Raw genomic sequence first — 26,931 nt, 5'->3', positions numbered from 1 at the left:
AGCCCCTCCCTCTGCCTTCCTATTGGTTGACCCACATGACATCACAGCCCCTCCCTCTGCCTACCTATTGGTTGACCCAGCAGGAAAACAGTTGTACGATTACACTAGTTTAAACAAACAATTAAATACATTTAAAAAATCACACCCGTGTGAAGTGAGGGGCACCATCATCGCCGACTTCTTACTGACAGTTGAGAGTTGAACTACTCGCTACTCGGGCCCACAATAACTAGAAAATCATATTTTAAATATTCATAGAAATAAGTTCTACCCTGATGTCATCCATATGATGTCATCAACACGTCTTCTGTTCTTGCTCAGAATATGGAGCTTCAGTATGACATCAGTATGACATCAGGATGAACTCGCCGTGACGTCAACTCTACATCGCTCTATTTCTGGAGGAACCAAAGCCACAAGCAGTATAAATCTGTAGGCTTCTTTACTGACCTATCCTGAACATGCTCTCACTGTCAGCTGTGTGAGAATCTAACAAGTAAGTTCAGGACTCAAAGGAAAGCTTCAGGGAACCCTTCTATCTTACCTGAAGTGTGTAGCTTCGGTCATGGCTTTCCTGGTGTCCTTCTCGGAGGAAGGTTTCTCCTGTCCCGTGTGCCGGGACATATTCAAAACGCCCGTTCTGCTGCCGTGCTGCCACAGCTTCTGCAAGGCCTGCCTGCGGGAGTGGTGGAAGACCAAGGGCAAGAAGGAGTGTCCCGTCTGCAAGAAGCTGTCCCTCAACGACGACCTGCCCGCCATCCTGGCCATGCAGAACCTGTGCGAGACCTTCATCAAGGAGAAACGTCGCAAGATGGATCCCCGGGAGGCGGCCGAGGAGTCTCTGGCCATGCTGCGGGAGAAGCTGAAGGCCTTCGACGAGGTCAAGACGAACTGCGACCGGGCGGCCGAGCACATCACGGCCCAGACACAGAAGACGGAGAGGCACATCAAGGAGCATTTCGTTAAATTCCACGAGTTCCTGCGAGCGGACGAGGAGGCCAGGATCGCCGCCCTGAAGGAGGAGGAGGAGCGGAAGGCGCGGACGATGAGGGAGAAGATCGGGGAGATGAGCGGGGAGATCTCCACCATCTCCAAGACGATCGCGGCCATCGAGGAGAAGCTGAGGGCCCAGCGTGTCGCGTCCCTCCAGAGCCACAATGAGGCCGTGGAGAGGGTCCAGTTCCAGCTGGAGGAGCCGGGCCACCCCTCGGGAAACCTGATCGACATCGACAGGCACCTGGGCAACCTCGCCTTCAGGGTCTGGGAGAAGATGAAGGACATGGTCTCCTACACACCGGTCACGCTGGACCCCAACACGGCCCACCCCGAGCTGGTCCTGTCCGACGACCTGACCAGCATGAGGCGCGGCGCCGACAGGCAGGACGTCCCAGACAACCCCGAGAGGTTCGACTACTACTTCTGCGTACTGGGTTCTGAGGGCTTCGACTCGGGCACCAGGGTCTGGGACATCGAGGTAGGAGACAACACGGACTGGTCCGTGGGCGTGCTGTCGGAGTCCGCCAACGGCCAGAACAGGGGTCGGAAGGGAGACAAAGGCGGGCAGTACTGGGGGCTGGGGCTGGACGACAGCGGGTACCACGCGCAGACCCGACCCGAGTACTACTCGCCCTGGTCCTTCACCGAGCTGCTGGTGCGTCAGAAGCCCCGGAGGGTCCGAGTCCAGCTGGACTGGAACGGAGGGAAGCTGTCCTTCTCCGACATCGACACCAACGCGCACCTGCACAGCTTTGCGCACACCTTCACCGGCGCGCTGCTGCCGTACATGTACAACGGCGACGCTGAGCTCCCTCTCAGGCTGTTGCCCAGGAAGATCGGCGTGTACAATCACCACGCAAGATCCTAGGATGGATCAGCCTATAGGGTTTACATGTACAATCACCACGCAAGATCCTAGGATGGGCAACCTTCCCCGTGTTTCTTCACTAGTCCGATCCAGAAGAACTTGGAACTCTGGAGTCCTGCCTCAAAGCAGACTAGAGGTAGAAAACTGTCGTTCCCTGATGTCACCGCTAATAGGGACACGTGCATCAGTAAGCAGGTACTGGAGATGGCGATGAAGGACCAGGGGAGTCTGACATGGCATTGTGAAAATCCATGATCTCGACCGCGGTCGTAAAATGATGATGAGGAGGAGGAGGATGGAGCTATAGGGTCACATGCAGGGCACCGGGTGAGGAAATGATTGAGCAGTAGCAGTTCCAATCCCAAGCTTACATCTACCAATCTTCTGTAGGTTGACATCAACAGATATCGCCAAGTATCTATTCAGGTTCAGTCACTGACAATAGTCTGTAGGCCCTACATTGACTATTTAACATAATTCCCGATAACTATATATCATTCGTGAGCATTAGAATTAACTCATGTCTCTGCAAAGGGTGTATATGTTCTGGATCCCTTTGGTGGATTCTGGTGAAGAGACAGATTCCTGAGCTGACTATTTTTGTCACCACCTTAAGCCTTATAACCACACCAAAACTCCTTGGGTCAAAACGGTTGCAAGAAGTTAACGCTAAAACCGTCCCGACCCTTTGGTGTGGTTTGGGCTGTTGCATTCCATGCGTTGAATCACTAGGGTCAACGTGCAACAGGACATATCCCCCCGGCAGGGACAACGCTAAAGCCGTCTTGACCCTTTGGTGTGGTTAGGGATTTAGATCTGCTATAAAGAATTAAAGATCGCTAAATCAATCGATTTTACAGTAGTTAATTGAGTACCACAGACGAAAAACAGTCTAAGTCCAAATTTCAGACTGACCCCTCCACGAAAAGGCCTCGTTGTCCTGAACCCTTATCTATCATTTATATATTATGGATCAATAGTGTGGACTTAGACTGTTATTCGTCTGTGGTACTCAATTGTGTGTTTAATAGGCTATGGTGCTGTATGGATGATATGATTATGCTGCATAAAATGCAGCATAAAACAAGCAACGCAGGTTCTTTTACTTCAACAGTCAGTAAGGCTGTCAATGCCGTGTCCAGAATGGTGTCCCGACAGGCAGCAGGCTTCTCACTAGGAACTGAGCTTGATAACAGATACCGGGAAAAACCCCGATAACAAGTTTGTCAACCCGCTCTCAATAAGATTTGGGCTCATAGATATAAAAAAAAATAGATGGCTCGTTGGAGCGATGTGTGTTGACGGGAGGGCGGAGGAATTTACACTGGTACGCCGGAAGAGTGGACGGAACACTACGTCACGCTGCCACTCAAGTGTCTACTGGCCAATCACAGTGCATCTTCTTCTCCGGGACTTATCAGACCCGAACATGCGCTCTGTTTCCACGGGGCTTCCAAGGACTATCTAAAGAGGACGAGAAGCGAAAACCGTACGGTGGACTCCATGTTGCTCCCTGGAAGGAAAGAAACATGCGCAGTTGAGACCAATGACTATCTAAAGAGGACGAGAAGCGAAGACCGTACGGTGGACTCCATGTTGCTCCTGGAAGGAAAGAAACATGCGCAGTTGAGACCAATGACTATCTAAAGAGGACGAGAAGCGAAGACCGTATGGTGGATTCCATGTTGCTCCCTGGAAGGAAAGAAACATGCGCAGTTGAGACCAATGACTATCTAAAGAGGACGAGAAGCGAAGACTGTACGGTGGACTCCATGTTGCTCCTGGAAGGAAAGAAACATGCGCAGTTGAGACCAATGACTATCTAAAGAGGACGAGAAGCGAAGACTGTACGGTGGACTCCATGTTGCTCCTGGAAGGAAAGAAACATGCGCAGTTGAGACCAATGACTATCTAAAGAGGACGAGAAGCGAAGACTTTACGGTGGACTCCATGTTGCTCCTGGAAGGAAAGAAACATGCGCAGTTGAGACCAGGAAGTTGTACATGCCCAAATGTGTGCATGTAGAACTTCCTGGTCTCAACTGCGCGTTTCTTTCCTTCCATGGAGCAACATGGCGTCCACCGTACGGTCTTCGCTTCTCGTCCTCTTTAGATAGTCCTTGGTTGAGACCAGGAAGTTGTACAAATCATAGATATGGCACAAATGGGCCAGTGTGATGCCACTGAAAGGAGAGATGCTTGTATATCATGTCACGTCATTGCATTTGACCTTTTATATTAACGTTTTAACAGCAAGTGGATCAGTAAGTCCCAGCATGGATCATCACACAGACAGTAATGTTGGTCGGACGTGACATATATCTCTCCTTTCAGTGGCATCACGCCATTTGTGCCATATCTATGATTGGTCATGTACAACTTCCTGGTCTCATCTGCGCATGTTCCTTTCGTTCCGGGGAGCAACATAGAGTCCACCATACGGTCTTCGCCTCCCGTCCTCTTTCAGTAGTCCTTGGGGGCTTCGCAATTAAGGAATCCCGGGAATTCTTTGCCCTCCCTTGAGCACGTACGCTCCAGAGCCGAAAGGGGCGTCTACCTTTATATGTCTATGTTTGGGTTCACCAAGCCTGTTATGGAGGCTGGAGCATAACATGATGTCATGTTTAACACTAGCGTGTCGGAGCGGTCTGGCTGACCGATTTTGAAATTTTGAAGTGGATTTTCTTTGCCCATGAAGTCCTGAGAAAGTTCCCCTTGCATGACTTTTTCTAAATGTTAGATTCAAACCATCTCTGTTTTTTTTTCCATCTGAAACGTTTTGGAAATATGATTTTAGACATAATTCTACTAAAATGTCTGCTCTTTTTCGGTCCGTGGGACCGCTCTATAGACTCCTCACCCTTTCTCCCCCGCAAGCAGTGCTGTTCACACCTCCCTCCCGGCTGGAGACGGGCATTGTTAAAGCGAATGTGTCATTTGCATTCCAACTACTTCCACATGTAGGCAAACTTACATTACGAATGTAAGTTTGTTGTTTTAGATGTTATATTTGTTATATGCGGTTTGCAGAAATAACGATGTCTGACTTTATTTCTCGAAACGGAAAAAAAAAAATATGGTGAAATATGGTGTGTTGACTGACGTATTGTTTCAACCAAACGCATAGCTCAATAGATATAAATACATGTTGACTATACACGCCATCTTTATAGCATAATTATGTAAGGTGGCGATGATAAAAATTAATCAATTATCCTGGAATAATAAAGTTTATAGCATGGTCTGTTTGACCCGACCGACATTTCCTTTCCTTGGAGCGAGAATGCTCGCCGATGCGCGAATCAGCGCGATGCCAAAAAAAATTACAGTGTTTGAAATCAGTCCAACCCGATAGACGTCCCGAACTTCTAAATGTTTTGTCAGTCAGAAGAACAGTTCTGTCCGTCCTTCTTTGTCTGTAAACTTTTCTGCACGCGACCAGTGGAACTGATTTCCACGCATCACGGCTCTCTTTTTTTCTCTCTCACTCTCTCTCTCTCCCTCTCTCGTGGAGAGGGAGAAAATATCCAAGTAACTGACGGTGAGGTATGCGGAAGTGCATTTTAGATAACGCTGTAGCACTATTTGTGGCGGTGATGCGTCACATGACTTGATCTATCCTATGGTGTATATATAAACCGTGCTGCTGCTACGGACCTCTCTGCTGGCACAATAAATCAAATATATATAAATGACATCGATCATAGGCGGCGGGTATGTAAGGCTAGGCCAGGCTTAGCCTTCCCAAAAATTATGCTGGGTATTTTTAAAATATATATAGGCTAATATGTGCGCAGCATTATATAGAAGGCTAGCCGCTCCCAAACTCCCAACTCCTTTGTCTGTAAACTTTTCTGATTTGCACGCACGCACGCACAGCTCTTTCCTTTTTTTGGCACAATCAATCAAATATATATTAATTACATCGATGTTTCCCCCTCTATATAAAAATGACAATATATAACTAATGTCGTATTTCGTCTGACTCTGAGCAATGTGCCTGGCTCTGGCTGTTATACAATAACGTGTGGTAGCCTATTGTATTGTCTCAATACAAAGTCGGACAGTGTTTGCTGCGCAAGGGTATTCAATATAGCGCTCACACCGTCACTATAATTATAGTTTGGTAAACTGAAATAAAACATAAAAAATAACTTGAGTTGTCCTGTCGAGTTGAAACTGCTGCCTTGAATTATAGTTGGAATGTAACATTTAGAAGACAATGGCAAGCCGTCAACGGGTGCAGAGAGAGGTGTGAAGATCATTAGGAGTGGGGGAGAGAATGGCCAATCAAATAGCACGAAAAACACTGTCATCCTGACCGTTAGCCGTCATAGTAGTAGTCAATTTTTTTCAGACATCCTAGTGTTAAACAATCAAGACAAGAGGCGATCAAGAAATAAATAATCATCCACGCTGGCACAAACATGTGGGTCTAAAAGTGTATCGATACCTGCCAACCTGCGCTGTCTGGGTAAACAAGTGACGGTATACTTATTAAACAGTTAACCGTTTCTTTAATATTATTGTATTGGTGAAAAAGGTCATCCGTCTGTAATAAAAGAACTGTATTTGAAGGTCCTATAGTCAAATATACTGGTTCTGTTCAGAATTAATTATCGTCTCCCGTCTTTCCACAAAATATAAAATGCTCAATAGTGGGATCGATAAGAACCCTGATCAATAGGGTGCTCGTTATCAATAAAAACATTAACGAGCTTCCTCCCTACTTCTCACATCTAAACCAATATGACATAATACAATACAACGGTGAATCCAGACTTATTAATAATATAATATAAATTACTAGTTTCTTTTTTTTAGGGCGTACATCAGCTTGTCTCAATATTTTGCCATTGACAATGAAATGAGAAATTAGGTCAAACGTGCCTGAAATATGACGTAAATCTGTGGCAACACAAACATTAAATGCCGTTGGCAATGAAGGGAACATTTACGTCATATGTAGACGAGCAAATCGGCTAACCAGTCATATGAATTCAGCTGTTCATGAGATGATTTGATGATAAGAGCGCCCCTCACTTCACACGGGTGTGATTTTTTCCCACTTTTCCCGGTTTGTGTGAACAATTTACAATTTACAATTTAGGCATTTAGCAGACGCTCTTAATCCAGAGCGACTTACATTAAGCAATAACAAAAGCATGGCATACATCACATATATAAAAAGTAGTTATCATGAATCATGCGTAGACTAAGAACGTAACAGTGGAGTATCTATGTAAACTATACATACTATACTATATAATATATTATACATGTGTACTATAAAGTGCTATGACTACATAAAGTGCAATTCTAGAGCTGTCTACGTAACAAGCTATAAGTCTGTTTAAAATACTATCTAAGTCTACATAATGTGCTATCTAAGGGGATAGGCTAGGGCAAGTGTTACGGGCCATGGTGGAGTCTGAAGAGGTGGGTTTTCAGACTACGACGGAAGATTGGGAGTGAGGCTGCAGTTCTGACTGTGATGGGAAGTGCATTCCATAGTTTTGGAGCCAGAAGGGAGAAGAGTTTGGGACGTGTGGAGCGCTGTCCCGGCGTTTTTAGTGAAGGTACCTCCAGCTTCCCTGCGTTGGCTGATCTGAGTGCGCGGGAGGGTTTGTAGGGTACGATCATACTTGTGAGATATGAACACAAACATTGGCTTGTGATTGGCTGATCACACCCCATAGCGATGATGAGGCAGAAAGAACGGAAAAGTGAGGACGCAAATTGTCACTTCACACAGGTGTGATTTTTGAGGGCTCCCATGGCCAGCTTGTTGTGTGGGTTTAAACACACACGTTGTCCTAACGCAGAGGCTAATTGACACATTTTGGACTGAGGTTGATTTAAAAAAAGTCTTCTAAATCTTATCAGTTTTCTTAAAAAAAAAAGAAAACTGTGTTTGTCAGTGCTGTCTCAACCGTTTTCATGTCAAGGACCCCCAGAATTATCTGTAATTGGCCGCCGACCCCCATCTGAAAATATGTTCTTCCAGGCAACCAGAAGCAAAGATTTGAGTTAAAAAGTTTCGCTCTAAATAATATATATATTATACAACAGGTCGTTTCGAGGAAGCAATCTGATTGGTTGAAACGGGTTCTAGCCGTGGTTCAAACCAGCACCATTCACCACCTAATCAAAACAAAGAATTCAGCTGCTCTGTTTTCCCAGAGCGCTAGCAAACTCGGTGGCTAGGCTAGCTAGTTTCTTGGGACATTTGTGGTCGTAGTGACTACATCCGTCATTAAAAAAAATTTCAGCGATTTTCTTAGTTTTAAGGGTAACTGTTGTATAATTGCAATATTACACTTGAGGGTGTGGTTTAACGTGATTATTGCCACTTCAGTGATGCTTGCGGAACTCGGCTTCGTCTCGTTCCTTACCGCATCACCGCCGTGGCAATAATCACGTTAACCCACACCCTCTCGTGTAATATTGCTTAATTCAAAGATTTGCGACACATTTTCACGATTTTGTCAAAAATAGCAGATCTACAAGCTCGTAGAGCGGGACTCGGTGCCACGCTATGAGCTTGTAGATCTGCTATTTTTCAATAGCTAAACACCAAAAGGGGTTCCCGTCCTGAATGGGCTTTTGGGGGTCCTTCCTTGACGTGAAGCGGTTTGAACCACTGTCGTCGGCTCCCTCAGGGTTACAAACACACTGTCGGCGGCTCCCTCAGGGTTACAAACACACTGTCGGCGGCTCCCTCAGGGTTACAAACACACTGTCGGCTCCCTCAGGGTTACAAACACACTGTCGGCTCCCTCAGGTTACAAACACACTGTCGGCTCCCTCAGGGTTACAAACACACTGTCGGCTCCCTCAGGTTACAAACACACTGTCGGCTCCCTCAGGGTTACAAACACACTGTCGGCTCCCTCAGGGTTACAAACACACTGTCGGCTCCCTCAGGGTTACAAACACACTGTCGGCTCCCTCAGGGTTACAAACACACTGTCGGCTCCCTCAGGGTTACAAACACACTGTCGGCTCCCTCAGGTTACAAACACACTGTCGGCTCCCTCAGGGTTACAAACACACTGTCGGCTCCCTCAGGGTTACAAACACACTGTCGGCTCCCTCAGGGTTACAAACACACTGTCGGCGGCTCCCTCAGGGTTACAAACACACTGTCGGCTCCCTCAGGGTTACAAACACACTGTCGGCTCCCTCAGGGTTACAAACACACTGTCGGCGGCTCCCTCAGGGTTACAAACACACTGTCGGCGGCTACCTCAGGGTTACAAACACACTGTCGGCTCCCTCAGGGTTACAAACACACTGTCGGCTCCCTCAGGGTTACAAACACACTGTCGGCGGCTCCCTCAGGGTTACAAACACACTGTCGGCTCCCTCAGGGTTACAAACACACTGTCGGCTCCCTCAGGGTTACAAACACACTGTCGGCTCCCTCAGGGTTACAAACACACTGTCGGCTCCCTCAGGTTACAAACACACTGTCGGCTCCCTCAGGGTTACAAACACACTGTCGGCTCCCTCAGGGTTACAAACACACTGTCGGCTCCCTCAGGGTTACAAACACACTGTGGTCGGCTCCCTCAGGGTTACAAACACACTGTCGGCTCCCTCAGGGTTACAAACACACTGTCGGCTCCCTCAGGGTTACAAACACACTGTCGGCGGCTCCCTCAGGGTTACAAACACACTGTCGGCGGCTCCCTCAGGGTTACAAACACACTGTCGGCTCCCTCAGGGTTACAAACACACTGTCGGCGGCTCCCTCAGGGTTACAAACACACTGTCGGCTCCCTCAGGTTACAAACACACTGTCGGCTCCCTCAGGGTTACAAACACACTGTCGGCTCCCTCAGGGTTACAAACACACTGTCGGCGGCTCCCTCAGGGTTACAAACACACTGTCGGCGGCTCCCTCAGGGTTACAAACACACTGTCGGCGGCTCCCTCAGGGTTACAAACACACTGTCGTCTCCCTCAGGGTTACAAACACACTGTCGGCGGCTCCCTCAGGGTTACAAACACACTGTCGGCTCCCTCAGGGTTACAAACACACTGTCGGCTCCCTCAGGGTTACAAACACACTGTCGGCTCCCTCAGGGTTACAAACACACTGTCGGCGGCTCCCTCAGGGTTACAAACACACTGTCGGCTCCCTCAGGTTACAAACACACTGTCGGCTCCCTCAGGGTTACAAACACACTGTCGGCTCCCTCAGGGTTACAAACACACTGTCGGCGGCTCCCTCAGGGTTACAAACACACTGTCGGCGGCTCCCTCAGGGTTACAAACACACTGTCGGCGGCTCCCTCAGGGTTACAAACACACTGTCGTCTCCCTCAGGGTTACAAACACACTGTCGGCGGCTCCCTCTGGGTTACAAACACACTGTCGGCGGCTCCCTCAGGGTTACAAACACACTGTCGGCGGCTCCCTCAGGGTTACAAACACACTGCCGGCGGCTCCCTCAGGGTTACAAACACACTGTCGGCGGCTCCCTCAGGGTTACAAACACACTGTCGGCGGCTCCCTCAGGGTTACAAACACACTGTCGGCTCCCTCAGGGTTACAAACACACTGTCGGCTCCCTCAGGGTTACAAACACACTGTCGGCGGCTCCCTCGGGGTTACAAACACACTGTCGGCTCCCTCAGGGTTACAAACACACTGTCGGCTCCCTCAGGGTTACAAACACACTGTCGGCGCCGCGGCTCCCTCAGGGTTACAAACACACTGTCGGCGCCGCGGCTCCCTCAGGGTTACAAACACACTGTCGGCGCCGCGGCTCCCTCAGGGTTACAAACACACTGTCGGCGGCTCCCTCGGGGTTACAAACACACTGTGGGCGGCTCCCTCTGGGTTACAAACACACTGTCGGCGGCTCCCTCGGGGTTACAAACACACTGTGGGCGGCTCCCTCTGGGTTACAAACACACTGTTGGCGGCTCCCTCGGGGTTACAAACACACTGTGGGCGGCTCCCTCTGGGTTACAAACACACTGTGGGCGGCTCCCTCAGGGTTACAAACACACTGTCGGCGCCGCGGCTCCCTCAGGGTTACAAACACACTGTCGGCTCCCTCAGGGTTACAAACACACTGTCGGCTCCCTCAGGGTTACAAACACACTGTCGGCTCCCTCAGGGTTACAAACACACTGTCGGCTCCCTCAGGGTTACAAACACACTGTCGGCGGCTCCCTCAGGGTTACAAACACACTGTCGGCGGCTCCCTCTGGGTTACAAACACACTGTCGGCTCCCTCAGGGTTACAAACACACTGTCGGCTCCCTCAGGGTTACAAACACACTGTCGGCTCCCTCAGGGTTACAAACACACTGTCGTCTCCCTCAGGGTTACAAACACACTGTCGGCGGCTCCCTCAGGGTTACAAACACACTGTCGGCTCCCTCAGGGTTACAAACACACTGTCGGCTCCCTCAGGGTTACAAACACACTGTCGGCTCCCTCTGGGTTACAAACACACTGTCGTCTCCCTCAGGGTTACAAACACACTGTCGGCGGCTCCCTCAGGGTTACAAACACACTGTCGGCGCCGCGGCTCCCTCAGGGTTACAAACACACTGTCGGCTCCCTCAGGGTTACAAACACACTGTCGGCGGCTCCCTCAGGGTTACAAACACACTGTCGGCGGCTCCCTCAGGGTTACAGACACAAGACAATGATTTATTCCAATGTCTCACAATGTATCATTTTATCAAACAAGACCACGATACAGTACAAAAATAATAATCACAACTACTCAAGTATTTTCTATCTGGTCAAATCTACACTCTGCTACAGCAGTGGGTCTCAGAAACATGTCTTGAGTCTCCAGAGTTAACTCTGAGGCCCCTTTTCCACCGCTTGAGTTCAGTTCTTTTCCACCTCTTGGGTTCAGTTCTTTTTTCCACCGGTTCAGTTCTTTTTGGTTCTTAGTCCATGAGCCAGAGCTCCAAAATTGGAATGAATAGAGTGCGCAAAACTATACCTATATTAAATTGTTATCACCATGGAACTTCCCCAGTTGATTACTTGCACAAAGACAATGATTAATTGTTTTCCAAATCTTACATTTTTATATATGAAAATTAGGCATTTAATAGGAAAATATGATATATATATATATATATATATATATATATATATATATATATATATGCAAAGGCTACTACTGTGGAAGGGTTATCACATATTAATTTACTTGTATTGATCCTATAAACAATTTAATATAAGTATGGTTTTGCCCACTCAATTCATAATTAACGTTCCAATTTTGGAGCTCTGGCTCATGAACTAAGAACTGTTTAACTGAACTCGTAGCGCGGCACTCGGTGCCACGCTACGAGTACGCAGAGTGTACTCTCAGAGTTAACTCTGAGAGTGTACACTCAGTTAACTCAGAGTGTTCCCTCTCAGAGTTAACTCTGAGAGGGAACACTCTGAGTTAACTGAGTACACACTCTCAGAGTTAACTCTGAGAGTGTACACTCAGTTAACTCTCAGAGTTATAGGGATCCATGTCACTGCACGTACACTAAATGAACAGAGGGCTCTATTTACCGTCCATGCTAACTAAACCCATTATCTCTAAACTTATTTTTTATTCACTATTTTAAAAAAACATTATTGAACAGTTCAACTAGTCAATCTACATCGACACGTGGTGAGATTGTGGATCGGCTATATGAACTATTCTAAAATGCTTTTTTTAGTTTAAGTAGTTAAAGTGGTTTAGGGATGAGGGGTTTAGCATGATGAGGATGGAGCCCCTAGCCTTAAATAGTGTCATGGATGTCACTGAAGGAAGTAGGAAGAGTCCTTTACAAAATAATAATATAGCCTATTATTATTATTATTCATTGATTCATTCATCAGTGCAGACTTGGCTTAAAAAATGTCACAAAGTTCACAGCTCATACGTCAGTGGCCTTGGGACAGCATCTCATACATCAGTGGCCTTGGGACAGCATCTCATACGTCAGTGGCCTTGGGACAGCATCTCATACGTCAGTGGCCTTTTGGTTTGTCTCTTTGATATTTATTTGGGGACTGATGTTCTCGTCCAAAGCAGCGTAGACATGTGTGTGTCCGTGTGTGCGCGTGTCTGTGTGTGTGTGTGTGTGTGGACTCTTCTTCCATCAGAAAACCAACTTCTTCTTCATCGTACCTGGAACAAGGTGGAGACAATACAATTACACACGTTAGTTCACCCAAAAACGACTTATGTTCTATCAACTACACATCCCATGAAGCCTTGTTCTATGAACTACACATCCCATGAAGCCTTGTTCCATCAACTACACATCCCATGAAGCCTTGTTCCATCAACTACACATCCCATGAAGCCTTGTTCCATCAACTACACATCCCATGATGCCTTGTTCCATCAACTACACATCCCATGAAGCCTTGTTCCATCAACTACACATCCCATGAAGCCTTGTTCCATCAACTACACATCCCATGAAGCCTTGTTCCATCAACTACACATCCCATGAAGCCTTGTTCCATCAACTACACATCCTAAGAAGCCTTGTTCTATTAACTACACATCCCGTGAAGCCATTTTAGTTACTAATATCTGATGATATTTAGTCGTAGTTTATAAATAAAATATATTTGACCAAAAGAATAAATCAGATGACTACATTTTGACTAAAACCAAATGGAATTTAATAATAATTAAAAAAAAGAAATCACACCCGGGTGAAGTGAGAGGCGCTCTTATCATCGTACATCATCATGACGTAACGTGTCGATTTGCTCGTCTACACATGACGTAACTTCTCCATTCAGTGTGCAGGGAATTTAACTAATTTTGGGCGGGAACCCTTTTTGGTGTTTTAAGCATTATATTATGCTTTAGCTATTGAAAAATAGCAGATCTACAAGCTCATAGCGTGGCACGAGTGCCGCGCTACGAGCTTGTAGGTCTGCCATTTTTGAGTGGTGCAAACCACTCCAACAACTGGCTTTGTACCTGTGTACCCGTGTTTGTTCGTACCAAAAAAACGAGCATGGTTGCTATGGTTAGTATGTGACGTAGTTGCACCACTCAGTTCACACGGGTGTGATTTTTATTTTTTAATTCGTGAAAATGTGGCCCAAATGTTTGAATATATTCTTTCAGAGCGAACGTTTTTAACTCAAATCTTTGCTTCTGGGAGGTCACTGGAACAACATATTTTCAGATGGGGGTCGGCGGCCAAATACATATTATTTTTGGGGGTCCTTGACATGAAAATGTTTGAGAACGAATTACATAGAAACATTGATTTTTCAGAAAACTATCAGGATTTTGAAGACATTTCTAGAATCGTCCTCAGGGTTAATACACTGTGTAGGACAAAAACAGCCCATTTGCTCGTCCACATCTACCTATGAATGCACCAAGTCTGTACGTCTGGAATCTACCTATGAATGCACCAAGTCTGTACGTCTGGAATCTACCTATGAATGCACCAAGTCAGTACGTCTGGAATCTACCTATGAATGCACCAAGTCAGTACGTCTGGAATCTACCTATGAATGCACCAAGTCAGTACGTCTGGAATCTACCTATGAATGAACCAAGTCTGTACGTCTGGAATCTACCTATGAATGCACCAAGTCAGTACGTCTGGAATCTACCTATGAATGCACCAAGTCAGTACGTCTGGAATCTACCTATGAATGCACCAAGTCAGTACGTCTGGAATCTACCTATGAATGCACCAAGTCAGTACGTCTGGAATCTACCTATGAATGCACCAAGTCAGTACGTCTGGAATCTACCTATGAATGCACCAAGTCAGTACGTCTGGAATCTACCTATGAATGCACCAAGTCAGTACGTCTGGAATCTACCTATGAATGCACCAAGTCTGTACGTCTGGAATCTACCTATGAATGCACCAAGTCTGTACGTCTGGAATCTACCTATGAATGCACCAAGTCAGTACGTCTGGAATCTACCTATGAATGCACCAAGTCTGTACGTCTGGAATCCACGTAACTGAGTCCACATCTACCTACTGTATGAATGCACCAAGTCTGTACGTCTGGAATCCACGTAACTGAGTCGGTCGGACCCACGGTTGTCCAGAACCGCCACAAAAGGCCTCTGCTCGGGCCAGACTCCATATTTGGGCATGCCTGACAAATAAGTGGTCTGACATCATTCTGCCGTCTGCATAGACTCCATATTTGGGCATGCCTGACAAAGAACTCCACATATGGGCATAAAAGGGACACGGACATAATATCTGGGTGGGGCATGCTGCAATTCCAACTTGCATCGTTCCAAGTAGGCCAACGGGCACCGTTCTAGTGACGGAATTTAATTGTGTAAGACGAAAAGCTATACTAATATGAATATATATTTTTGGAGGGGCTAGAGGCCTATACATCTACACTAATAGCTGAATATATATTTTTGGAGGGGCTAGAGGCCTATACATATACACTAATAGCTGAATATATATTTTTGGAGGGGCTAGAGGCCTATACATCTACACTAATAGCTGAATATATATTTTTGGAGGGGCTAGAGGCCTATACATCTACACTAATAGCTGAATATATATTTTTGGAGGGGCTAGAGGCCTATACATCTACACTAATAGCTGAATATATATTTTTGGAGGGGCTAGAGGCCTATACATCTACACTAATAGCTGAATATATATTTTTGGAGGGGCTAGAGGCCTATACATCTACACTAATAGCTGAATATATATTTTTGGAGGGGCTAGAGGCCTATACATCTACACTAATAGCTGAATATATATTTTTGGAGGGGCTAGAGGCCTATTAGAGGCCTCTAGCCCCTCCAAAAATATATATTCAGTGTATATTTAGTGTATATGTATAGGCCGCCTATACATATACACTAAATATATATACTGAATATAGCTGAATATATATGTTTTGAGGGGGCTAGAACCCCTAATTGCTCCTGATGTGCTGGTTGCTGTCTTGCATGGTTTCTGCCGCCATCGGTGTATGAATGGGTGTGTGAATGGGTGAATGTAATGCACAATCTATGTAAAGCGCCTTGGATAAAAGGCGCTATATAAATGCACCATTTACCATTTAGTATGTATAGTTTATATGTGTAGTTTCATTAAATAGATATTCCACTGTTACGTTCTTAGCTTACGCATGTTTCATGATAACTACTTGTTATGTGATGTATCGCCATGATTTTTGTTCTTGCTTAATGTAAGTCGCTCTGGGTTAAGAGCGTCTGATAAATGCCTAAATTAATTGTAATTGTAAATTGTATACAGTTCAATTGGTTGACACAAATGTTATTTTGTCGATGCCTTGATGGCGTAATGGCTGATTTTACACTTGGCTGCATGCTGAAAATAGCAGATCTACAAGTGCGTAGATCGGCTATTTTCAGAGCACCAACACCAGAGTGCAAACAAACATAAAATGAGTAAATTACTAATTCGTCTAAATAAGTTCTACTTATTTATTGTTTTGTTCTACTCGATCTCTTCTCTAAAGTCTCTCCCTAACATTTAGCGTAGTTTTTAGTCATAGTTTGTCATCATAGCTTAGTTGTTTTTTCCCTCATAGTTTTAGTCGCCGAAATCAACAATGAGTAACAAAATGAGCCACGTTCAGACATGCACTGTATTCTGGACGTTTTCCAGAGTCCAAACGGAGGGGCTGTGCGCCCGCGTGTGTGTGTGAATGGACGCCTGTGAATGTCCAGTGAATTTACATTCAGTCAGGGATGTCATTTGGGTTATTAGGGCGACGGCACGTCAGCACCCTCTAGTGTTAACATTCATTTTAACATGAACCCATTTAGACCTGAGGACCATTCTATAAATGCATGACAGTTTTCTGAAAAAACGCCGCCAGCCTCCAGGATGACAACGCTCAGCCTCCAGGATGACAACGCTCAGCCTCCAGGATGACAACGCTCAGCCTCCAGGATGACAACGCTCAGCCTCCAGGATGACAACGCTCAGCCTCCAGGATGACAACGCTCAGCCTCCAGGATGACAACGCTCAGCCTCCAGGATGACAACGCTCAGCCTCCAGGATGACAACGCTCAGCCTCCAGGATGACAACGCTCAGCCTCCAGGATGACAACGCTCAGCCTCCAGGATGACAACGCTCAGCCTCCAGGATGACAACGCCAGCCTCCAGGATGACAACGCTCAGCCTCCAGGATGACAACGCTCAGCCTCCAGGATGACAACGCTCAGCCTCCAGGATGACAACGCTCAGCCTCCAGGATGACAACGCTCAGCCTCCAGGATGACAACGCTCAGCCTCCAGGATGACAACGGCAGCCTCCAGGATGACAACGCTCAGCCTCCAGGATGACAACGCCAGCCTCCAGGATGACAACGCCAGCCTCCAGGATGACAACGCTCAGCCTCCAGGATGACAACGCTCAGCCTCCAGGATGACAACGCTCAGCCTCCAGGATGACAACGATAAGCCTCCAGGATGACAACGCCCAGCCTCCAGGATGACAACGCTCAGCCTCCAGGATGATAACGCTCAGCCTCCAGGATGACAATGCCAGCCTCCAGGATGACAACGCCAGCCTCCAGGATGACAACGCTCAGCCTCCAGGATGACAACGCCAGCCTCCAGGATGACAACGCTCAGCCTCCAGGATGACAACCCTCAGCCTCCAGGATGACAACCCTCAGCCTCCAGGATGACAACGCCAGCCTCCAGGATGACAACGCTCAGCCTCCAGGATGAAAACGCTCAGCCTCCAGGATGAAAACGCTCAGCCTCCAGGATGACAACGCTCAGCCTCCAGGATGACAACGCCAGCCTCCAGGATGACAACGCTCAGCCTCCAGGATGACAACGCTCAGCCTCCAGGATGACAACGCTCAGCCTCCAGGATGACAACGCTCAGCCTCCAGGATGACAACGCTCAGCCTCCAGGATGACAACGCTCAGCCTCCAGGATGACAACGCTCAGCCTCCAGGATGACAACGCTCAGCCTCCAGGATGACAACGCTCAGCCTCCAGGATGACAACGCTCAGCCTCCAGGATGACAACGCTCAGCCTCCAGGATGACAACGCTCAGCCTCCAGGATGACAACGCTCAGCCTCCAGGATGACAACGCTCAGCCTCCAGGATGACAACGCTCAGCCTCCAGGATGACAACGCTCAGCCTCCAGGATGACAACCCTCAGCCTCCAGGATGACAACGCTCAGCCTCCAGGATGACAACGCTCAGCCTCCAGGATGACAACGCCAGCCTCCAGGATGACAACGCTCAGCCTCCAGGATGACAACGCTCAGCCTCCAGGATGACAACGCCAGCCTCCAGGATGACAACGCTCAGCCTCCAGGATGACAACGCTCAGCCTCCAGGATGACAACGCCAGCCTCCAGGATGACAACGCTCAGCCCCCCACAGAGCCAGGATCACCACAGAGTACCTCCAGAATGTGGGAGTGCAGAGGATGGAATGGCCTGCCGTGAGGCCAGACCTCAACCCATTTGAACACTCGTGCTATCAGCTTGGGCGTGCTGTGCTGTACGTGCTAGTGTTGGATGACTTGCAGTCTCTGAATGCTATAGAGAGTCTGGAACTACACCTCCCCAAATATAAGCCATTTCGGTTCACAAAAATATATTTTTAAATATCTTTACATTTAATTTTTTTACTTCCATTTCTACTAAGCAGCAAGCTATATATGCCTAGATGATTTCGATTTATATTAGGATACATTTGCGTGACTGTAAAGACGAAACGAGGGGGCTCCACTTCCACTTTATCACTTGCTCATGATCAGAGCTTCCGTTGCTCCAGACTGTACGACGGAAGCATTTATATTTTACTCATGATCAGAGCTTCCGTTGCTCCAGACTGTACGACGGAAGCATTTATATTTTACTCATGATCAGAGCTTCCGTTGCTCCAGACTGTACGACGGAAGCATTTATATTTTACTCATGATCAGAGCTTCCGTTGCTCCAGACTGTATGACGGAAGCATTTATATTTTACTCATGATCAGAGCTTCCGTTGCTCCAGACTGTATGACTTGACGGAAGCATTTATATTTTATTCATGATCAGAGCTTCCGTTGCTCCAGACTGTATGACGGAAGCATTTATATTTTACTCATGATCAGAGCTTCCGTTGCTCCAGACTGTACGACGGAAGCATTTATATTTTACTCATGATCAGAGCTTCCGTTGCTCCAGACTGTACGACGGAAGCATTTATATTTTACTCATGATCAGAGCTTCCGTTGCTCCAGACTGTACGACGGAAGCATTTATATTTTACTCATGATCAGAGCTTCCGTTGCTCCAGACTGTACGACGGAAGCATTTATATTTTACTCATGATCAGAGCTTCCGTTGCTCCAGACTGTACGACGGAAGCATTTATATTTTACTCATGACAGCTCTTCCGTTGCTCCAGACTGTATGACGGAAGCATTTGGAAATTGCGAGAGGCAACAGTCTGGCCACGCGAGACTGGCTGACTTGTAACCAATCTAAGTTGAGGAATGGGATGCCATCCTGAGGAATGGGATGCCATCCCACCGCAAAATGTGTCTAGGTCATGGGTTCCCAAAGTGGGGTCTGGGGACCCCTAGGGGTACTTGAGGGAGTTCCAGGGGGTACCTAACTCAATTAGAGATAGTTGGGAACCAAATGGACCCTTATGGGTCTGTAACTCAGAGAGTGTACAAATGGACCCTAACGGGTCCATTTGGTTCCATTTGTATACTCAGAATTAAATTAACAGTGGTTTTTCAATATAAATTGGGGTCCCAGAGATAGAAATTCCATTACATCGGGGGTCCGTAGCATAATGCGTGTGAAACTGGGGGTCCTTGAAATTAATATGTTTCGGAATCACTGCTGGAGCTGTGGTGGCAAAAATGCATATAAACACTAGTATTGATTAATTTAATGTAGCCTACTAGTAGTTGATACTTAACACTCTAATTACCACCTGTTCTTCACTGACAAACTCATTAGAGACTGCTGACTCATGTAAACCTATTTCAAACTGTGTGAGTTAACTATAAAATAGAGTCCATTTAAGGAATGACTATCTCTTGTTACGCCTGAAACTCTGTACACTGCTGAAAGTATAAAATATGTGTGGGACATGTGTGTGGGGGAGTGCTGGGGGAAGCTCTGGAGGGAGACACTAGTCTCTCTCCGGTGTGATGAAGCTCTGGAGGGAGACACTAGTCTCTCTCTGGTGTGATGACACATACAATAAAAGAATGGAGTTCAAATCCTGATGGTTGAGTCCTGCTTCTTCCTGATGTTGTTTACTTACTAATAGTAATATCGAAAGCTGCCATTACAGAGCCGCCCCCCCGAACCTCAAATGACGTCACATTGTAGGCTCTACAGAGCCGAACAGACTTTTATTCGGCTCTAAAATAGGAGTATGAATCGGCCCTAAAAATCCTCCCTTGTCGGGGTCACTGCAGGCATATGTTTCCAAATGGGGGTCCGTGGCCTAATAAATGTTGATTTGGGGGTCCTTGACACGAACAGGTTTGGGAACCACTGTGTCTAGGTTGGTGACCAGCATGAGGAGGAGGAGGAGCCAGAGTTGTGGCTGCGTATGGATCTTCCACACGCTACTGAGTTCCAGAACACTGAGTGTAACATTAATAAAGTGCGTATGGATCTTCCACACGCTACTGAGTTCCAGAACACTGAGTGTAACATTAATAAAGTGCGTATGGATCTTCCACACGCTACTGAGTTCCAGAACACTGAGTGTAACATTAATAAAGTGTAATAGTGTAATGGCCAATACTGTATGTGCGTTGTGAGCTTTTAGATTGGCTATTTTCAGCAACCAAGTGTAAGATCTGCCATTACGACGCCACCAAGGCCTGACGCCACCAAGGCCTGACGCCACCAAGGCCTGACGCCACCAAGGCCTGACGCCATCAAGGCCTGACGCCATCAAGGCCTGACGCCATCAAGGCCTGCCAAGACACATTTTTGTTGACTAAAACCTTATATTTAGTCGACTAAAACTAGACCAAATGTAAAACATTTCAGGTGACTGAAATATAACTCTATAAAACTTAACAGAATGTTATTCAAAAGACTAAATGACTAAAACTAAATAAAAAATGTGCTGTCAAAATCAACAGTGCTTAGAACTATGGGAGGGTCTCTCTCTCTCTCCACCAATGGGAGGTCTCTCTCTCCACCAATGGGAGGTCTCTCCGTCTATGGGAGGGTCTCTCTCTCCACCTATACCAAAACCTCAGGTGGCGTCTGAATTCGAGGGCGGTTACTTCACTGCCAGCGATGTCTGGTGAAGAGAAATGGGTAGGGGTGGAGCTCGATAACCGATACAAAATCCGATAAGAAGCTTATAGAGTACCCGTTATCAATAAGCTTTGGGCTTATCGAGTACCCGTTATCAATAAGCTTTGGGCTTATCGAGTACCCGTTATCAATAAGCTTTGGGCTTATAGAGTACCCGTTATCAATAAGCTTTGGGCTTATCGAGTACCCGTTATCAATAAGCTTTGGGCTTATCGAGTACCCGTTATCAATAAGCTTTGGGCTTATCGAGTACCCGTTATCAATAAGCTTTGGGCTTATCGAGTACCCGTTATCAATAAGCTTTGGGCTTATCGAGTACCCGGTATCAATAAGCTTTGGGTTTATCGAGTACCCGTTATCAATAAGCTTTGGGCTTATCGAGTACCCGTTATCAATAAGCTTTAGGCTTATCAAGCCTGTTATGGAGCATAGCAGTGTAGTGGACCCGGTCATGTTTAAACAATCAAGACAAGAGACGGTCAAGAATAAAATGCCAACCAGTGCTGTCCGGGTAAACAGTAACACAATTACGCTTTTAAAGTGGAGGTACATATATTAACCAGTTAACAGTTTCTTTAATATTATTTTATTGGTAAGAAGGTCAATTGCCTTCTGTCTGTTAGAAAGGTACTGTATTTGAAGGCTTTAGTAAAAGATACTGGTTCTGTTCAGAATTCATCGTCTTTCCACAAAATAATAGAAAATTCTCGATAGTGGTCTCGATAAGAACCCGGCTCGATAAGCCTGATCGATAAGTCTGATCGATAAGCCTGATCGATAAGCCTGATCGATAAGCCTGATCGTTATCAATACAATTTTACGAGCTCCATCCCTAGAAATGGGCTTGTAGATTGGCTGTACAGTATGCTAGCTTTCAACACACACAGTATATACATTACTTGAGTCTATAGCGTCCATATTCTTCCTCTTGGAGCCCACGGCGGGCCCTCGGTCATTCTCCCGGAGGGCCTCGGGGGCCCCGTTGGGTTTAGGCATCAGGTGCCCCGGGGTGGGCCCCGGACGGTTACTGAAGTACGGCATCTTCAGAGCCTGCACACACACACACACACACACACACACACACACACACACACACACACACAGTAAAAGGAGAAAATAAGCAATTCAGAGGAATAACAAAACATTAAAACTAGGTTAGGCCTACTCTAATGAGTCATGCGTCGCGGTGGTCCTGGTGGTGGGGGTATGTCTCCGGTGCTGGGGGGGTATGTTTCCGGGGTTGGGGGGTACTAACCTGTGTAGCGGTTGTCCTGGTGGTGGGGGTATGTCTCCGGTGCTGGGGGGGTATGTTTCCGGGGTTGGGGGGTACTAACCTGTGTAGCGGTGGTCCTGGTGTTGGGGGCTATGTTTCTGGTGCTGGGGGGTATGTTTCCGGGGCTGGGGGGTACTAACCTGTGTAGAGGTGGTCCTGGTGTTGGGGGATATGTTTCCAGGGCTGGGGGGTATGTTTCCGGGGCTGGGGGGTACCAACCTGTGTAGCGGCGGTCCTGGTGTTGGGGGCTATGTTTCCGGGGCTGGGGGGTACCTACCTGTGTAGCGGTGGTCCTGGTGTTGGGGGGCATGTTTCCGGGGCTGGGGGGTATGTTTCCGGGGCTGGGGGGTATGTTTCCGGGGCTGGGGGGTACTAGCCTGTGTAGCGGTGGTCCTGGTGTTGGGGGGTATGTTTCCGGTGCTGGGGGTATGTTTCCGGTGCTGGGGGGTACCAACCTCAGGGCGACTGTGGCTCAGGAGGTAGAGCAGGTCGTCCAATGATCCATGGGTCGGCGGTTCGAATCCCGGCTCCTCCTGTCTACATGTCGAAGTGTCCTTGGGCAAGACACTGAACCCCAAATTGCTCCCGATGTGCTGGTTGGTACCTTGCATAGCTTCCACCGCAATCGGTGTATGAATGGGTGAATGTAATACACAATCTATGTAAAGCGCCTTGGATAAAGGCGCTATATAAATGCACCATTTACCATTTAACCTGAATAGCGGTGGTCCTGGTGTTGGGGGGTATGTTTCCGGTGCTGGGGGGTATGTTTCCGGTGCTGGGGTGTACCTACCTGTGTAGCGGTGGTCCTGGTGTTGGGGTTGAAGGTGAACAGACCCTGCAGAAGCTCCAGAAGGTCGTCTGTCGCTGCGCTGAAGATCATCTCCAGAGGAGTTCCTGGAAACGACTTGAAGGACACGTAGTCTGGGAGGTTGCTCATACCCTGTACACACACACACACACACACACACACACACACACACACACACACACACACACACACACACACACACACACACACACACACACACACACACACACACACACACACAGTAATGAATTAATCAAAATGAATCAGTTAAAGAATCTGAGCAGCAGGGGGCGGTATTGCAGTCGCTGTACCGCTCTGTTGTGACGAAAAGAGAGCTGAGCCAGAAGGAAAAGCTCTCTGTCTACCGAGAGATCTTTGTTCCTACTCTATATATGGTCATGAAGTGTTTGTTCCTACTCTCACCTTATATGGTCATGAAGTGTTCCTACTCTCACCTTATATGGTCATGAAGTGTTCCTACTCTCACCTTATATGGTCATGAAGTGTTCCTACTCTCCTTATATGGTCATGAAGTGTTCCTACTCTCACCTTATATGGTCATGAAGTGTTTGTTCCTACTCTCACCTTATATGGTCATGAAGTGTTCCTACTCTCACCTTATATGGTCATGAAGTGTTCCTACTCTCACCTTATATGGTCATGAAGTGTTCCTACTCTCACCTTATATGGTCATGAAGTGTGTGTGGGTCATGACTCATGATGACCCAAAGAATAAGGTCGCGAATACAAGCGGACGAAATTAGTTTTCTCCGACGGGTGGCTGGCATCTCCCTTAGAGATAGGGTGAGAAGTTCAGTCACGCGAGGGAGACTCGGAGTAGAGTCGCTGCTCCTTCGCCTGGAAAGGAGCCAGCTGAGGTGGTTCGGGCATCTGGTTAGGATGCCTCTCGGGCATCTCCCTAGGGAGGTCCTCGAGGCACGTCCCACTGGGAGGAGACCCCGGGGCAGACCAAGGATCACGTCCCACTGGGAGGAGACCCCGGGGCAGACCAAGGATCACGTCCCACTGGGAGGAGACCCCGGGGCAGACCAAGGATCACGTCCCACTGGGAGGAGACCCCGGGGCAGACCAAGGATCACGTCCCACTGGGAGGAGACCCCGGGGCAGACCAAGGATCACGTCCCACTGGGAGGAGACCCCGGGGCAGACCAAGGATCAGGTCCCAGTGGGAGGAGACCCCGGGGCAGACCAAGGATCACGTCCCACTGGGAGGAGACCCCGGGGCAGACCAAGGATCACGTCCCACTGGGAGGAGACCCCGAGGCAGACCAAGGATCAGATGGAGGAAACACATCGACTCACTGGCCTTGGAACGTCTCGGGATCCCCCAGGAGGAAGTCACTAATGTTGCTCTGGAGAGGAATGTCATGGAGCACTATGGAGCTGTTGCCCCCGCGACCCGACTACGGATAAGCGGTTAGATCACCTTGTGTTAACACGGAGCCCGCCAGAACCGTAGCCACCTACGTTTAGATCACCTTGTGTTAACACGGAGCCCGCCAGAACCGTAGCCACCTACGTTTAGATCACCTTGTGTTAACACGGAGCCCGCCAGAACCGTAGCGGTTAGATCACCTTGTGTTAACACGGAGCCCGCCAGAACCGTAGCGGTTAGATCACCTTGTGTTAACACGGAGCCCGCCAGAACCGTAGTGACCCGACTACGGATAAGCGGTTAGATCACCTTGTGTTAACACGGAGCCCGCCAGAACCGTAGCCACCTACGTTTAGATCACCTTGTGTTAACACGGAGCCCGCCAGAACCGTAGTGACCCGACTACGGATAAGCGGTTAGATCACCTTGTGTTAACACGGAGCCCGCCAGAACCGTAGCCAGAACCGTAGCCAGAACCGTAGCCACCTACGTTTTCTAGGATTGATCCATGTTTTGATCGGATCGAATCGTTAGCTGCCCCTCGTTAGCATCACAGTGTAAGTGGGACAGTGGCCGCGGCCATTTTGAAGATGCATGGATGCATGGCGTGCATCCACTGAAGATGCATGGCGTGCATCCACTGAAGATGCATGGCGCGCTGCTTTCAATGGCCTGTATCTCCAAATCGGCGCAATGAATGTCGTTTTCCCGCCGACAGCGGGCGCTGTGATACTCGAGGTCGGCGTAACACCCGGTTACGGATATTTGGCTCTTCAAAATAAAGGTTGAAAGGGGGAAAACCTTGGCAATGCGCGATAAATAGATTAGTTAATCCTGGCGGTCATAGGAGGTCATAGGTCATAGGAGGCTACGTACCGGCCAGCTCTCCTCTGTGGGCGTTCCCAGGGCTTCGAAGACCTTCGACAACTGGTCCAGGTCAGAGTCTCCCGCTAGGAATGGTAACTATGGTAACACACACACACACACACACACACACACACACACACACACACACACACACACACACACACACACACACACACACACACACACACACACACACACACACACACACACACACACACACACACACACACACACACACACACACACACACACACACACACACACAGTGAAAAATGTACTATTTAGTTACATAAAAAAGGGCTCCCATTAATTAAACTTGCAACGTGACTTTACCTGGGTTACATCTGATCTCCTGATAGGTACTAGTAACGTGTGTGTGTGTGTGTGTCTCCGTGTGTGTGTGTGTGTGTGTGTGTGTGTGTGTGTGTGTCTCCGTGTGTGTGTGTGTGTGTGTGTGTGTGTGTGTGTGTGTGTGTGTGTTTGTGTGTGTGTGTGTGCCCACCCGTAGCAGCAGCTCTGCCAGGATGCAGCCCACTGCCCACATGTCCACCCCGACGCCGTACATCCTGGCACCGAAGAGCAGCTCAGGAGAACGATACCACCTAGACAGACAGACAGACAGACAGACAGACAGACAGACAGACAGACATTATTTAACATACATTTTTTGGCAGTGGATCAGCGGTAGAGTGGCCGGATGGGAACCAAAAGGTTCCAGGTTCGATCCCTGAGGGCTCCCTCAGAGTTAGTGTTGAAGTGTCCAGTCCTTGAGCTGGGCCAAGCTACCCGCCCCTCTAGACCAGAAAGCACGCTGGCTGGGCCAGGCTACCCGCCCCTCTAGACCAGAAAGCACGCTGGCTGGGCCAGGCTACCCGCCCCTCTAGACCAGAAAGCACGCTGGCTGGGCCAGGCTACCCGCCCCTCTAGACCAGAAAGCACGCTGGCTGGGCCAGGCTACCCGCCCCTCTAGACCAGAAAGCACGCTGGCTGGGCCAGGCTACCCGCCCCTCTAGACCAGAAAGCACGCTGGCTGGGCCAGGCTACCCGCCCCTCTAGACCAGAAAGCACGCTGGCTGGGCCAGGCTACCCGCCCCCCTGGCTGGGCCAGGCTACCCTCCCCCCTGGCCGGACCAGGCTACCCTCCCCCCTGGCCGGACCAGGCTACCCGCCCCCCTGGCTGGACCAGGCTACCCTCCCCCCTGGCTGGACCAGGCTACCCTCCCCCCTGGCCGGACCAGGCTACCCGCCCCCCCCTGGCCGGACCAGGCTACCCTCCCCCCTGGCCGGACCAGGCTACCCTCCCCCCTGGCCGGACCAGGCTACCCGCCCCCCCGGCTGGACCAGGCTACCCGCCCCCCCGGCTGGACCAGGCTACCCGCCCCCCCGGCTGGACCAGGCTACCCGCCCCCCTGGCTGGACCAG

At 48.4% G+C, this 26,931-nt stretch overlaps 2 protein-coding genes across 5 annotated transcripts in view; one reads left to right on the top strand and one right to left on the bottom strand.

Annotated features, from left to right (window-relative positions):
- Positions 1 to 565: 565 nt before the first annotated feature.
- On the top strand, positions 566 to 1,864 carry LOC306933684 (E3 ubiquitin-protein ligase TRIM35-like; the record flags this gene model as incomplete). The annotated part of the gene is made up of 1 exon (XM_079515994.1): positions 566 to 1,864. The coding sequence occupies one exon, from the start codon at positions 566 to 568 to the stop codon at positions 1,862 to 1,864; it is 1,299 nt and encodes a 432-aa protein (XP_079372120.1).
- A 10,355-nt stretch (positions 1,865 to 12,219) lies between these two features.
- The window catches only part of cdk7 (cyclin-dependent kinase 7), a 38,657-nt gene continuing 23,945 nt past the window's right edge, over positions 12,220 to 26,931 (bottom strand). For all 4 annotated transcript variants that reach the window (XM_079515678.1, XM_079515679.1, XM_079515680.1 and 1 more), the window contains exons 9-13: positions 26,012 to 26,111; positions 25,519 to 25,605; positions 23,229 to 23,378; positions 22,062 to 22,212; positions 12,220 to 13,021 (exon numbers count right to left, since the gene is read on the bottom strand). In XM_079515678.1, coding sequence (XP_079371804.1) covers positions 12,993 to 13,021; positions 22,062 to 22,212; positions 23,229 to 23,378; positions 25,519 to 25,605; positions 26,012 to 26,111 — 517 coding nt within the window. In that variant the 3' untranslated portion in view covers positions 12,220 to 12,992. The remainder of the gene's footprint in view (positions 13,022 to 22,061; positions 22,213 to 23,228; positions 23,379 to 25,518; positions 25,606 to 26,011; positions 26,112 to 26,931) is intronic.

Source organism: Electrona antarctica, assembly GCF_951216825.1.
Source record: "Electrona antarctica genome assembly, chromosome: 12".
Lineage (NCBI taxonomy): Eukaryota > Metazoa > Chordata > Actinopteri > Myctophiformes > Myctophidae > Electrona > Electrona antarctica.
Note: the sequence above shows the minus strand (reverse complement) of the source record. Positions and strands in the feature narration are given on the sequence as shown.